This window comes from Rhinopithecus bieti, unplaced genomic scaffold (assembly GCF_001698545.2).
Source record: "Rhinopithecus bieti isolate Rb0 unplaced genomic scaffold, ASM169854v2 scaffold_5260, whole genome shotgun sequence".
Classification (NCBI taxonomy): Eukaryota; Metazoa; Chordata; class Mammalia; order Primates; family Cercopithecidae; genus Rhinopithecus; species Rhinopithecus bieti.
The window spans coordinates 6,611,258-6,625,451 of record NW_016805896.1 but is presented as its reverse complement, the minus strand read 5'-3'; the positions used below and the strand labels follow the sequence as shown (position 1 = coordinate 6,625,451).

Below are 14,194 nucleotides of genomic sequence, written 5' to 3'. Positions count from 1 at the left end.
TTGAGTTTTGCTGTAAGTTACAGAAATAAACCAAATAAGTTGTTTAAACAAGGTTGCAGTTTACTTTTCTCTCACAGAAATATATCTGACTATCCTTTTGCTCTTCAGCCATCCTGAGTTGTGGCTTCCATCCCCAAGGTTGCTTCATGCTGTAAAATGGAAGTTAGAGCCGTAGCTATCGTATCAAGGTTGCTGGAAGTTTAGTAAATAGCTTATTTGGCATTTTCTAAACTTCCAGCAACCTAGGTATGATAGCTGAGGCAAATGGCCAAATAGACTGCCTGGGTGAGGCAGTCTGTTTCAAAGATATTTCATGGAAGTCGCAGCCAATAACTGCTACCTACATCTCATTAGAAATACAATGAGAAAAGGGAAATTGTCATCCAACTGGATAAGGGTCTATTACTAAAAAAGGAGGACAGTACTTGCATTCTTGTCCACAGTGGAGAAATAAGACTTCAGTATTGCCACTACTCCAGTAATAGAAATTGTTATAGGCACTCTGAAGAATAACTTGATGTTATCTAATAAAATAGTAAATGTGTATAACCCACAATCCAGTAAATACCCAACTAGGTATATAACCCCAATAGGAAAAATTTACATGCAGATACATGTAAAGGAAGGTATTCATGTGTGATTATTGTTTACAGTCAAATAAGCAGTTTTGTTGCCAGATATTGGAAACAACTCAGATGGCCAACAGAAGATGAAATGGTAAGTAATTACATTGTGAAATATCTATTTGATGGAACATTGTAAGTAAAATGAATGAACTAGATCTATACATATCAACAGTAGCTTGATTAAACTAAAAAACTGTCAGATTAAAAAACAGGTTGCAGAATATTGTACAATGTATGCTACTGTTTGTGTGATTAAAAACACCATGTATTGTAACAAACCTGCACATTATGTACATGTACTCTAGAACTTAAAGTATAAAAAAAAAAAGAAAAAGAACAGTAACATGTAAAGGCAAAAAAAAAAATACCATGTGTTATTTATCAACACACATGCATATATATAATTATACAAATTTGGCTTATAGACACATGAAATTCATTATAAAGAATTTCTTTGGTAAAGGAGGAATGAAAATGGAACTGTTGAGGGGAACACAGGAGACATTTAACAATTTGTTTTATTTACTTTAAAATGTTCAAAAATAAATATAATACAAATTTAAATTTGTTCATTTTGTGACAATTATCAATAAACTATTTTCATATTCCATGATAGGAGAGTTAAATATCTAATTAACCATTAAAATACTTTTATTTCATTTACATATTTTCATCATCAATGAAATTATATATTTTACTTGCATTTTTGCTCAGTATGATTATGGCTTAAAATAAAAAACCCGTAATTTTATTTTTCTGAAGTTCTTGCTTTGTTTTGCTTTGTTTTGAGACGGTCTCAGTCTGTCATCCAGGCTGGATTGCAGTAGCACAATCATGAATCACTGCAAACTCAACCTTCAGGGGTCAAGCAATCCCCACACGTCAACTTCAACCTCAAGGGGTCAAGCAAACCTCCCACCTCAACCTCCCAAGTAGAGGAGACTACAGGCACAAGACACCACATCTACTTAATTTTTGTATTGTTAGTAGAGATGGGGTTTCACCATGTTACTCTAACTGATCTCTAGCTCCTGGGCTCAAGCAATGCACCCAAAGCGCTTACCACCCAAAGTGCTGTGATTCCAAGCATGAGCCACCACACCCGGCCTTACCTGGCTATTTTAAGTCACCAACATTTTACTAGAAGCTTGACTAAACGTGCTTAATAATCTTAAATATAATGGTAAGAAAAGAAGATATAGTTAAAATGAATACCTACAGTTGGTAATGTGTAGAGATAAAGGGTGGGTCAGTTTTAAGAAGAAAAACACCTTTAAAGCTGTGTTAATTTCTTATGGTTGAAAAGTTTTTGTATAACTAAGTAATAATTTATGAAATGCTCATGCATTCATTTATTCATTTACCTCCTTTTTTTTTTATAGTGGTTCTTCAGATCTTGAAGTTCCTGATTCCGCTTAGAGTCCAGTAGAGGGTCATGTTCATTCATGTAGTCTATGTCTGCTTGAATCTTTGCATTTGCTTCTTCTAACTCCGTCTTTTGTTTTTCAAAATGTTCTAGTTGATTAACTTTATCTTCAAGATGCCATTGTAACTCTATAACATCTCTCAAATAGGCCTCGTGTTCTAGATATAGAAGGATAAGAACAAAAGAAAATGTGATTGGAAGAAATATTTGATAATACATAAATATAAAACATTTTAATGTCAGAAATCCCTTATCTGTGAATCAATTTTTTTTTTTTTTTTTTGAGATGGAGTTTTGCTCTTGTTGCCTACGCTGGAGTGCAATGGCATGATCTTGGCTCACTGCAACCTCCGCCTCCCAGGTTCAAGCAATTCTTCTGCCTTAGCCTCCCAAGCAGCTGGGATTACAGGCATGTGCCACCACATCTGGCCAATTTTGTATTTTTAGTAGAGATGGGGTTTCTCCATGTTGATCAGGCTGATCTCAAACTCCCGACCTCAGGGAGTCCACCTGCCTTGGCCTCCCAAAGTGCTGGGATTACAGGCATGAGCCACCATGCCTGGCCGAATCTTATTACCTCTAAAATAAAAGGTACTATAAAACATATTACTTTCTTAATTCATCATCAAAAGGATTAAACTATATGTTTCATAAGGTAATAGTTATTCTAGTACAAATCCTGTTTATGCTGTACGGTCAATGTATATTCTGATCATTCTATAAAGTACTCTATGTAACTGCTTCAAAGTGAGAACTACAAGAGTTGAGGCCTTCCAAAACCACCTAGAAGGAAAATGATGAAATAAGACTTACAAGTATCAGAACGAAAAAGGCAAAAGTGATTATTATTTTCTTATAGAAAACGCATGAAATAGTGAAATGAAAATTATTATAAATAAGATAGTTCATGTAAAAGTAATATAAAAAATGCTTGCCTATATATAAATATGTTGAAAACAGAATATCTCACAATAGCAAAACTAAAATATAAAATAAACTACATAAATCTATTAATAAACCTAACATTAACTGAGTAAGGTCTGTAACAGGAAAGTGACAGCGTGCTACCAAACAACACAAAAGTGAAATTGAATAAATGAATAAAAATTATTTTTTCTGTATAAAAATATTTGAAATTTTAAGCACAGACATTTCCTTATATTAATGTATAAATTTAATTAAATCCCAATGAACAGACAAGGACAATTTTAGAAAAATTACATTGAAAGATTTTCTCATTATATTAAGTTCTAGCATTAACTGATTCTTGCATTCTTGGAATAAAACTAAGTGGGTTAGTTTACTTTCTTTTTAATCTTCTTAAAATAAATTTCTTGATGGAATTTGCTGATGTCTTTACTTGGGATTTTCTGCATTTGTACTTGCAATTTTGGCCTGTATTTTTCTATATTTGTACTGTGATCATTTAATTTTGATTTATAATTTATGATAGCTTCTTATATCAGCTGTAGTTTCTTTTGATTTCTTTTCTCTAAGGTGTTGCAGAAGTTTGAAATTGCATATTAAGCCCCATGGCCCTATGTATATATTTATTTATTTTGTGAGGAAGGATTTTTAGTTATTGGGTCAAAATCATTCTTTTAATGATTATATGAATATTTTGGTTATCTATTTATTCAGCAACCTATTTTTCTCTGTAAATTTATTTACTTTGTCAAAGTTTTGACATTATTCAAAGAAATTTGTTCTTAATGTCATCATCACTATTAATCACTGCTACATCCCTATGTATTTTCATTCCTAATCTGAATCAGTTATACATTCTCACTGTGTTTTTCATTAATTTTGCCATTGGTTTTACATTATGCTCTTTCTAGTGAGCCAACTTCAGCTTTGCATCTCTTCTGCATTATATATTTTTATTATTTTACTATTTTGTTATTGGGTTTCTCCATTTTTCTTTGTATTTATTTTGCTTTTGTCTAACTTCTAAACTCATATTCCTGGATAATTAATTAAGTCCCTCTTTTGATGTAACAAAAGCTACTGATTTCTCTTTAATGACTTGGATTTTCCCATATGTGTAATGATAATTTTAATGATTTTAAATGAAATACTTCTAAATATTTTTTATTTTTTGATATGTGCAATGTTTGATAATATCTTTTTTTATGTTTTTTACCCTCACCAACTAGACAGCAAGACTTTTCTTCTAAAGAGTCGGACATTATCTTATTAAATATTGCCATTATTACTTTCATGAAGATCTTCTATTAAATATTCATGATGCCCTCTCATTCTATATGCCTTGCTTTAAATATTTTATTTATATTTTTCTCTCCTTGTCTTGATGTGATGCATTCCATGCAATTTCTTCAAATTTTACACTTAACTATTACTTCTCTGCATCTAATAAACAATTTAACCAATTATTAAATTAATTTTATACAATTTTCATTTCTCATAGTTTTTCATTTGTATATTTTCCTTTCTTTAAAAAAGTTTCTTGTCCTTGCTTTTTAAACCTTTTTATTTCTTGAAATGTATCAAACAGTTATTTTATAATATCAGATATAATCCTATATCTGACACATTTTGAATAAAATTATGTGGTCTGCATCTATCTACTGATTCACACCCATTGAACCTGGATCTTTGTGTGTTTTATGATTTTTAATATTGAGCTGCTTCTTTTCTTGGAACTTTATCTGAGATAAATTTTTAGTGCCTGGGTTGAAGTTTTAGTCTTGCAGAGCAAATTTGCCTTTTATCCTGTCAGTTGCCTGACTTTACTACCAACCTACAGAACATTTAAATGACATTCTCCACTGAACAGTTTTTAAGCACACAGACAGCAGGCAGTGGGGGGTCACAAATCTATTTGAGATTAGTACATTACAAATGCTTAGGAAGCATTATTTTCCTCCATTGTATAAGAGAGACAAATAAGTTTCTTGGCTGCTCAAGCTGAGCCGCAGGTTTATTCATGGTTCACTCTTAGGCTGAGGATTAGACCTTTGGATTCTCATTTTTATGTCCTGATCTCTGATTAGACTTGTCACTCTGGGTGAGACTTAAGCTTTATTTCCAGTATCCTGTACCCTACACATACATCAAAATGGCAACTCAAGGACATCAGGGTTTCAAGGATTCCCCCAGGGGTAAATCTAACACTGATATCTATTTATTTCCAGAAATTTCCATTCCAAACTTAAATGTTGGCCATGCTACATTTCTTATGTTCTTGACAACTTGTTAGTGTATTTTAAATTTGAAAAATTAAACTACATGAGCAAATCTGACAATTGAAATAATAACTTTGATATGATTGGTTTATTTTCTGAATTAATAGTTAAAATGAACACCCTATTCTCAACAAGTCAATGAATAAGTAGACAGAAAATTCTTAAGGAGAGAAAACACTTGAACAGCACTATCAACCAAATTGACCTGATATTTATAGATAGTCTACCCAACAACAGCAGAGTATACATAAATTTGAACTAAACAGAACATTCTCCCAGATAAAATTTTAGGAAATTTATAAACTACGAATAATTTAAATATGAATGAAACATTTAAAAATGTTTCTATGGCCTTATAATATAGTTTGAAGTCAGGTAATATGATGCCTTCAGATTTGTTATTTTTGCTTAGTCTTGCTTTGGCTATGCAGACTATTTTTTGGTTCCATATGAATTTTAGGATTGCTTTTTTCTAGTTCTGTGAAGAATGGTGATGGCAGTTTGATGGGAATTGCATTGAATTTGTATGTTGCTTTTGGCCATATGGTCATTTTCACAATATTGATTCTACCAATCCATGAGCATGGGAGGTGTTTCCATTTGTTTGTGTAGTCTAAGATTTCTTACAGCAGTGTTATGTGGTTTTCCTTGTAGAGGTCTTTCACATCATTAGGTATATTCCTAAGCCTTTTTCGTTTTTCCAGCTATCGTGAAAGGGGTTGAGTTCCTAATTTCTCAGTTTGGACGCTGTTGGTGTACAACAGAGCTACTGATTTGTGTACATTAAGTTTTGTACACAAATTATCCTGAAACTCTGCTGAATTAATTTACCAGTTCTAGGAGCTTTTTGGATGAGTCTTTAAGGTTTTCTACATATACACTCATGTCATCAGCAAACAGCGGCAGTTTGACTTTCTCTTTACCCATTTGGATGTCCTTTATTTCTTTCTCTTGTCTGATTGCTCTGGCTAGGACTTCCAGTACTATGCTGAATAAAAGTGGTGAAAGTGGAAATCCTTGTCTTGCTCCAATTCTCAGGAAGAATGCTTTCAACTTTTCTCTGTTCAGCATAATGCCAAAACAGCATGGTATTGGTATAAAAATAGGCACGTAGGCCGGGCGCAGTGGCTCAAGCCTGTAATCCCAGCACTTTGGGAGGCCGAGACGGGCGGATCATGAGGTCAGGAGATCGAGACCATCCTGGCTAAGAGTGAAACCCCGTCTCTACTAAAAAATACAAAAAAACGAGCCGGGCGAGGTGGCGGGCGTCTGTAGTCCCAGCTACTCGGGAGGCTGAGGCAGGAGAATGGCGTAAACCCGGGAGGCGGAGCTTGCAGTGAGCTGAGATCCGGCCACTGCACTCCAGCCCAGGCGACAGAGCGAGACTCCGTCTCAAAAAAATAAAAATAAAATAAAATAAAATAAAAAAATAGGCACGTAGACCAATGGAACAGAATAGAGAACCCAAATAAGCCAAATACAGCCAACTGATCTTCAACAAAGCAAACAACGTAAAATGAGGAAAGGACACCCTATTCAACAAATGGTGCTAGGATAATTGGCAAGCCACATGTAGAAGAATGAAACTAGATCCTCATCTCTCACCTTATACAAAAGTCAACGCAAAATGAATCAAAGACTTAGATCTAATACTTGAAACCATAAAGATTCTAGAAGATAACACTGGAAAAACCCTTGTAGACAATGGCTTAGGCAAAGACTTCATGACCAAGAACCCAAAAGCAAATGCAACAGAAACAAACATGAATAGATGGGACTTAATTAAACTAAAAAAGCTTCTGCTCAGCAAAAGAAATAATCAGCAGAGTTAACAGACAACCCACAGAGTGGGAGAAAATTTTCACAAACTATACATCCAACAAAGGACAAAATCTACAAAGAACTCAAACAAATCAGCCAGAAAAAAAAACCCCATCAAAAAATGGGCTAAGGATATGAGTAGACAATTCGCAAAAGAAGATATACAAATAGCCAACAAACGTATAGAAAAATGTTCAACATCACTAATTATCGGGGAAATGCAAATCAAAACCACACAATGTGATACCACGTCACTCCTGCAAGTATGGCCATAATCAAAAACTGAAAAACATTATAGATGTTGGCATGGATGCAGTGAAAAGGGAACACTTTTACACTGTTGCTGAGAATGTAAACTAGTTCAGCTACTATGGAAAACAGTGTGGAGATTGTTTAAAAAACTAAAAGTAGATCTCCCATTTGATCCAGCAATCTCATTACTAGGTATCTACCCAGAGGAAAAGAAGTATATGAAAAAGATACTTGCAAATGTGTGTTTATAGCAACAAAACTTGCAATGCAAAAATATGGAACCAGCCCAAATGCCCATTAATCACTTAGTGAATAAAGAAAATGTGGTATATATACATTGGAATACTACTCAGCCATACAAAGGAATAAAATAATGGCATTCACAGCAACCTGGGTGGAATTGGAGACCATTATTCTAAGTGAAGTAACCCAGGAATAGAAAATCAAACATCATACGTTCTCACTCATAAGTGGGAGCTAAGATATGACGACTCAAAGGCATAAGAATGATACATTGGACTTTGGGGACTTGGAACAAGTTTCTGGGGTGGCAAGGGGTAAAAGACTACACATTGGGTACAGTGTACATTGCTCGGGTGATAAATGCACTGAAATCTCAGAACTCACCACTAAATAACTTATTCATGTAACCAAACACCACCTGTTCCCCCAAAGCCTAATAAAATAAATAAATAAATAAATTTCCTAGTACAATATAATTAAATTAGCCATAACAGAAATTTTTATAAAAATTTCAAGACAAATGTAAATTAACCAGCAACTTCTAAATAAATAATAGATTCCATAAGAAATCTCAGGGAAATTTTAAAAGATATTCTGAAGTAAATAATAGTGAACTCACAGCATATGAACATTTATAAAATGCAGCTAATGACATTCTGAGAAGAAAATTTAGAACTTTTAACTGATAATTCTAGAAAATAAAAAAGGCATCAAGTAAATAATCAAAGCTTCTAATTTATAAAAGAAAATATAGTAGGTTTAAATTATTCCCAAAGCAAATAAGATATGGGCAATCAGAGGAAAAAATTCAATGGTATAAAAGCTGAAACAGTAATCAATAAAGGAAGCAAAAGTGGACTTTTTAAAAAGATCAACAAAATTGACAAATCTTTTGCTGGAATGACCATGATATAAAGACACAAGGCACAAATTACCAAAATTAGGAATGAAAAAGATACCATCACTACTACTATTACAGAAATTAATTGTAAGAGAATTTCATGAAAAACATTTAGGCGAGCAAACTAGATAACTACAGTGAAATGGACAAATTCTTCAGAAGATATAAATTACTAAAATTGACTCAAGAAGCAACAGAAAATGGAAGAGACCTTGATATGTTTTGGCTGTGTCCCCACCCAAATCTCAACTTGAATTGTATCTCCCAGAATTCCCACGTGTTGTGGAAGGGACCCAGGGGGAGGTAACTGGATCGGGGGGTGGGGGTCTTTCCCATGCTCTTCTTGTGATAGTGAATAAGTCTCATGAGATCTGATGGGTTTATCAGGGGTTTCTGCTATTGCTTCTTCCTCATTTTTCTCTTGCCACTGCCATGTAAGAAGTGCCTTTCATCTCTGGCCATAATTCTGAGGCCTCCTCAGCCATGTGGGACTGTAACTCCATTAAACCTCTTTTTCTTCCCAGTCTCGGGCATGTCTTTATCAGCAGCATGAAAACGGACTACTACAGTAAATTGGTACCAGGTGTGGGGTGTTGCTGAAAAGATAGCCCAAAATCTGGAGGCGACCTTGGAACTGGGTAACAGGCAGAGGTTGGAACAGTTTGGAGGGCTCAGAAGAAGATAGGAAAATGTGGGAAAGTTTGGAACCTCCTAGAGACTTGTTGAATGACTTTGACAAAAATGCTGATAGTGATATTAACAATAAGGTCCAGGATGAGGCGGTCTCAGACAGAGCTAAGAAACTTGTTGGGAATTTGAGCAAAGGTGACTCTTGTTATGTTTTAGCAAAGAGACTGGTGGCATTTTACCCCTGCCCTAGAGATGTATGGAACTTTGAACTTGAGAGAAATGATGTAGGATATCTGGTGGAAGAAATTTCTAAGCAGCGAAGCATTCAAGAGGTGACTTGGGTGCTTTTAAAAGCATTCCATTTTAAAAGGGAAACAGCACAAAAGTTCAGAAAATTTGCAGCCCGACAATTCAGTAGAAAAGAAAAACTCATTTTTTGAGAAATTCAAGCTGGCTGCAGAAATTTGCATAAGTAGCAAGAAGCCTAATGTTAATCCCCAAGACCACAGGGAAAATGTCTCCAGCCATGTCAGAGACCTTCATGGCAGACCCTCCCATCACAAGCCTGGAGGCCCGAGAAGAAAAAGTGGTTTCGTGGATCAGGCCCAGGGTCCCCATGCTGTGTGAAGACTAGGGAGTTGGTGCCCTATGTCACAGCCACTGCAGCCATGGCTGAAAGGGGCCAACGTAGAGCTCAGGTTGTGGCTTCAGAGGGTGGAAGCCCCAAGCCTTGGCACCTTCCACATGGTGTTGAGCCTGCGAGTGCACAGAAGTCAAGAAATGAGGTTTGAGAACCTCCACCTATATTTCATATGTATGGAAATGCCTGGATATCCAGGCAAGAGTTTGCTGCAAGGGTGGGGCCCTCACATAGCACCTCTGCTAGGGCAATGAGGAAGAGAAATGTGGGGTTGGAGCCCCCAGCAGAGTCCCTACTGGGGCATTGCCCAGTGGAGCTGTGAGAAGAGGGCCACCATCCTCCAGAGCCCAGAATGGTAGATCCACCCACAGCTTGCACATGTGCCTGGAAAAGCCACGGACACTCAATGCTAGCCCATGAAAGCAGTCATGAGGGAGGCCATACCCTGCAAAGCCACAGGGGTAGAGCTGCCTAAGACCACGGGAACCCACCTTTTGCATCAGTGTGAACTGAATGTGAGACTTAGAGTCAAAGGAGATCATTTTGGAGCCTTAAAATTTGGCTGCCCCATTGGATTTTGGACTTGCATGGGCCCTGTAACCCCTTTGTTTTGGCCAATCTCTCACATTTGGAACAGCTGTATTTACCCAATACCTGTACCTCCATTGTGCCTAGGAAGTAACTAAATTGGTTTTGATTTTACAAGCTCATAGACAGAAGGGACTTGCCTTGTCTCAGATGAGACTTTGAACTGTGGACTGTTGGGTTAATGCTAAAATGAATTAAGACTTTGGGGGGCTGTTGGGAAGGCACGATTGGTTTTGAAATATGAGGACATGAGATTTGGAGGGGCCAGGAGTGGAATGATATGGTTTGGCTGTGTCTCCACTCAAACCTCAACTTGAATTGTATCTCCCAGAATTCTGATATGTTGTGGGAGGGACCAAGGGGAGGTAACTGAATCATAGGGTCCAGTCTTTCTCATCTTATTCTCATGTTAGTGAATAAGTCTCACGAGATCTGATGGGCTTATCAGGGATTTTTCCACTTTTACTTCTTCCTGATTTTTCTCTTGCCACCACCATGTAAGAAATACCTTTAGCCTCCTGCTGTGATTCTGAGGCCTTCCCAGCCATGTGAAACTGTTAAGTCCAATTAAACCTCTTTTTCTTCCCAGTCTCAGGTATATCTTTATCAGCAGTGTGAAAACAAACTAATACAGAACTAAAACTAGGAAATAAGTTGATTTACCTATTAAAAATTCACTGACAACTTTGAGCTTAAACAGTTTGGCATGGATTTAAAAAAACTCAGTAAATGACCCTGGGTAGAAAAATAATGACTTCAAGGAAATAAAAAACTCTAACTGGAAACTTAAAAAGGTTTAGAGATCACGATTCAGCTAAGAAATTAGTATGAAAACTCATCTAGAACCAATGAAACTCCTAGGATTCTAGTAGAGACAAAAAGTAATCCAAGGCTTATGGGATTTCTACAGAATATAATTAACAATTGAAGATGAGATTACTATGAAATATGTTGAAATCATAGAATAAACTCAATATCAGGAATAGTTATAAGAAACAAGATATAATAGATATGTTGTTCACTACCCTCTCCCTTGGGATAGAGATAATTTCTTATCATATAGATTCTTGGTTTGGATGTGATACTTATTTTGGCTGTGTCCCCACCCAATCCCAACTTGAACTGTATCTCCAAATGGATGTGAGAAGTGAAGGTATGCCAGCTCCAAGCTGACATTTTGAGCAGCATCCTATGTTTCTATTCACCATTTCGTATTCTTGCAATTTGCCACATGAAAACCTTACTCCTGGGAAGGTGCTAGCCAAAGTGGATGACAGACACATGAAGCTGACCTGAACTCAACACACAGCCTTGAGCCAAGGTCATTGGATATATGGCCTGAAGAAGAGCTTCCTTAGCCAACTCACAGAGCCATCAGCAAATAAGAAAATGCTTATTGTTGTAAGCCACTGAGTACCAAGGTGGTTGTTACAAAACACGATTGTAGTAATAACTGAACAATTAACAAAACAAAACAATTCAAAACAAAATGGAAGATTTAACATTCCATTAATTACTGAGACCACTTTCCATAGCAGTGGCATTCTGGTGAGCATTTATATGGGACATAATTATCTTTGTAATCTATCTCTTCCAAAGGTCATCTCTTACCTTCCCAGACTTCTTTTTAGCAGTCTTACATTCATTTATTTTCAAATTCCCTGACACTCTGCCTTCCCTTTTGCCACTTCCCATATGTTCCTTGAGCCATTTCTCCTTCTTCAAAGAGTACTTAAAATTCTGCCCACTGGGGTGATTAGCTTTCACCCTTCCCATCCAGTGACTGGAATGCAGTAATTCTCCAAATTATGTCTACATACTATTCAAATTCATTCAGAAACCAGGGCTGTGTTTTGTTTTTTCCTCTTTCATCAGATCGTCATAGGAAAGTACCCATGGAGCCAGAGTGTAGATTATGGGAAAGACAGGGAATATATAGAAGCAGGTACAATGGGAATACCCGAGGAGCCTGAGTCACAAGTTTACTTGTGTCTTCACATAATGTTTGGGTACAACGTAATATAAGTACCCTTTTATTTTGCAAAGGAACACTTCTCTGCATATCCAACTTTATAATTTGTAGGATCATATACTACCAAATTCATGATGGTAAGCTTATTTCTAGTTTTCTTTTTTGATAGGGAAAACAAAAAGCATTTGCTAGATAATTGGCTACATGTTGGATGGGAAGGGCTGTCATTTTCAGGAGAGGCATGCAGTCAGCTTAAAGTGACCAGATGGAGAGCGGGGCAGTCAGTGCTATAAATACCCCTGCCTCACCCATCTCCATTATCTCCCCATGGTCTCTTGCCACTGATGCTCATTGGTTGAACCCAACAGGAGGATAGAATGCAAACAATATCTTTGATGCAGTCCACTATGAATCAGCCTCCTGGGCCACAAAACAAAAGATATAAGTGGGACTGGGGAGTTGGGAGGAAAGATAAATCTGGTGGACTGACCAGAAAATATCTAGAAAGAAGTGAGTTTCCTTAATTTTATTTTTGAAAAGTATCTAAATTTATAACAAATATAATACTTAAGTTTGTTAAGGAGATTAAAATTTTTTCCTGTCTTACAAGCTATATACTTTTGAGAATCTAAAGACTATAAAAATATGACTGTATACTTTGTAAACAAATTCATAAAATTTAGAGATTATATTCTACATAAATAATATAAAGGCAGAAGATTCCTGAGAACACATTACCTGTAAGGAATATGTTTCAAAGAGAAAGCTATTAACTTTAAAAAATACATAACCATAATGAATTTAAATTTCATTGCATATAGTGGCTACTTACGTAAAATAGAGCAGATGAACATAAATCTGTTTTCTAAGTAGATCTTTTATTGATTAAAAGAACCCAACAATAAGTTGTCACCCATGACAAATATTTATTCCATAGTTCAAAACACATTTATTAAGTAACTATAATGTGCACACATGTATCTCAACTTACATTTATTTCAAGAACTCCTAAAGTAGAACTCCTAAAACTACAATATCTAAGCACTATTACAAAGGGTATATGAGATTATATATAAATTTATTAGCAAACAATTCAATAAAACCTTCCCTCCATAGTTTTTCTACTACTACTGACAAGGAAGAACCTCCCAAACAATTAGGAAAATTGAGGATGACTCCTGTCAATGTGAATAGAGTCTGTCAAGAATCTCCTGGGATCCAGAATTTCCCAGGGTGTCTTTTCTGACACTACAGTAGCCTCATTGCCTCTAAAGCGCGCATGCACACACACACACACACACACACACATATATTTATAAATTATATAAATCTACTGTATTAGTGGAGCATACACAGTATAAATTCTATTCAAAAAGAAAATTTTAAAAATGATAAAATTTACAAATATAAATAAAAGTTCTAATCTTTTCTTGCAACTCTCCGGAATTCATATACCCTACTTTGGTAACTACAGCCTTAGAAGACATAAAATTATAACAAAGGTTTAAATATGAGTACACTGTGACCTATAATTTGAATTAATGGCTGTTGGTCTGGGTAATAATTCATAATGTCCTTTTTTTCTCTCAAAGATTTCTTGGTTTAAATGATAGATCATATATGGGCACCCTGATATTAATAAAAATCTCTTACAAAACATGTGCATCCTGAATTAAAATTTTTATCCTATGAGAGAGTAAAATCTTCCAGCTTCAGGCAGAATCAGGTAGTCAGGCATATTTTCATAGGCACAGGGTTTGTAGAACAACAACAACAAAAAAATCCAATATCTTTAGATTCTTTAATCCTTCACCATAGGTCCCTCACTCTGTGAGCTAAAAGAATTTCCTTCTTTTTTTTTTTTTTTTTTTTTTTTTTTTTTTTTTTTT

At 35.6% G+C, this 14,194-nt stretch overlaps 1 protein-coding gene across 1 annotated transcript in view; it reads right to left on the bottom strand.

The window, feature by feature from the left end:
• CCDC178 (coiled-coil domain containing 178) overlaps positions 1-14,194 on the bottom strand; it is a 528,736-nt gene that overhangs the window by 407,218 nt on the left and 107,324 nt on the right. Inside the window, exon 10 of the mRNA XM_017873932.1 lies at positions 1,991-2,210. Coding sequence (XP_017729421.1) covers positions 1,991-2,210 — 220 coding nt within the window. The remainder of the gene's footprint in view (positions 1-1,990; positions 2,211-14,194) is intronic.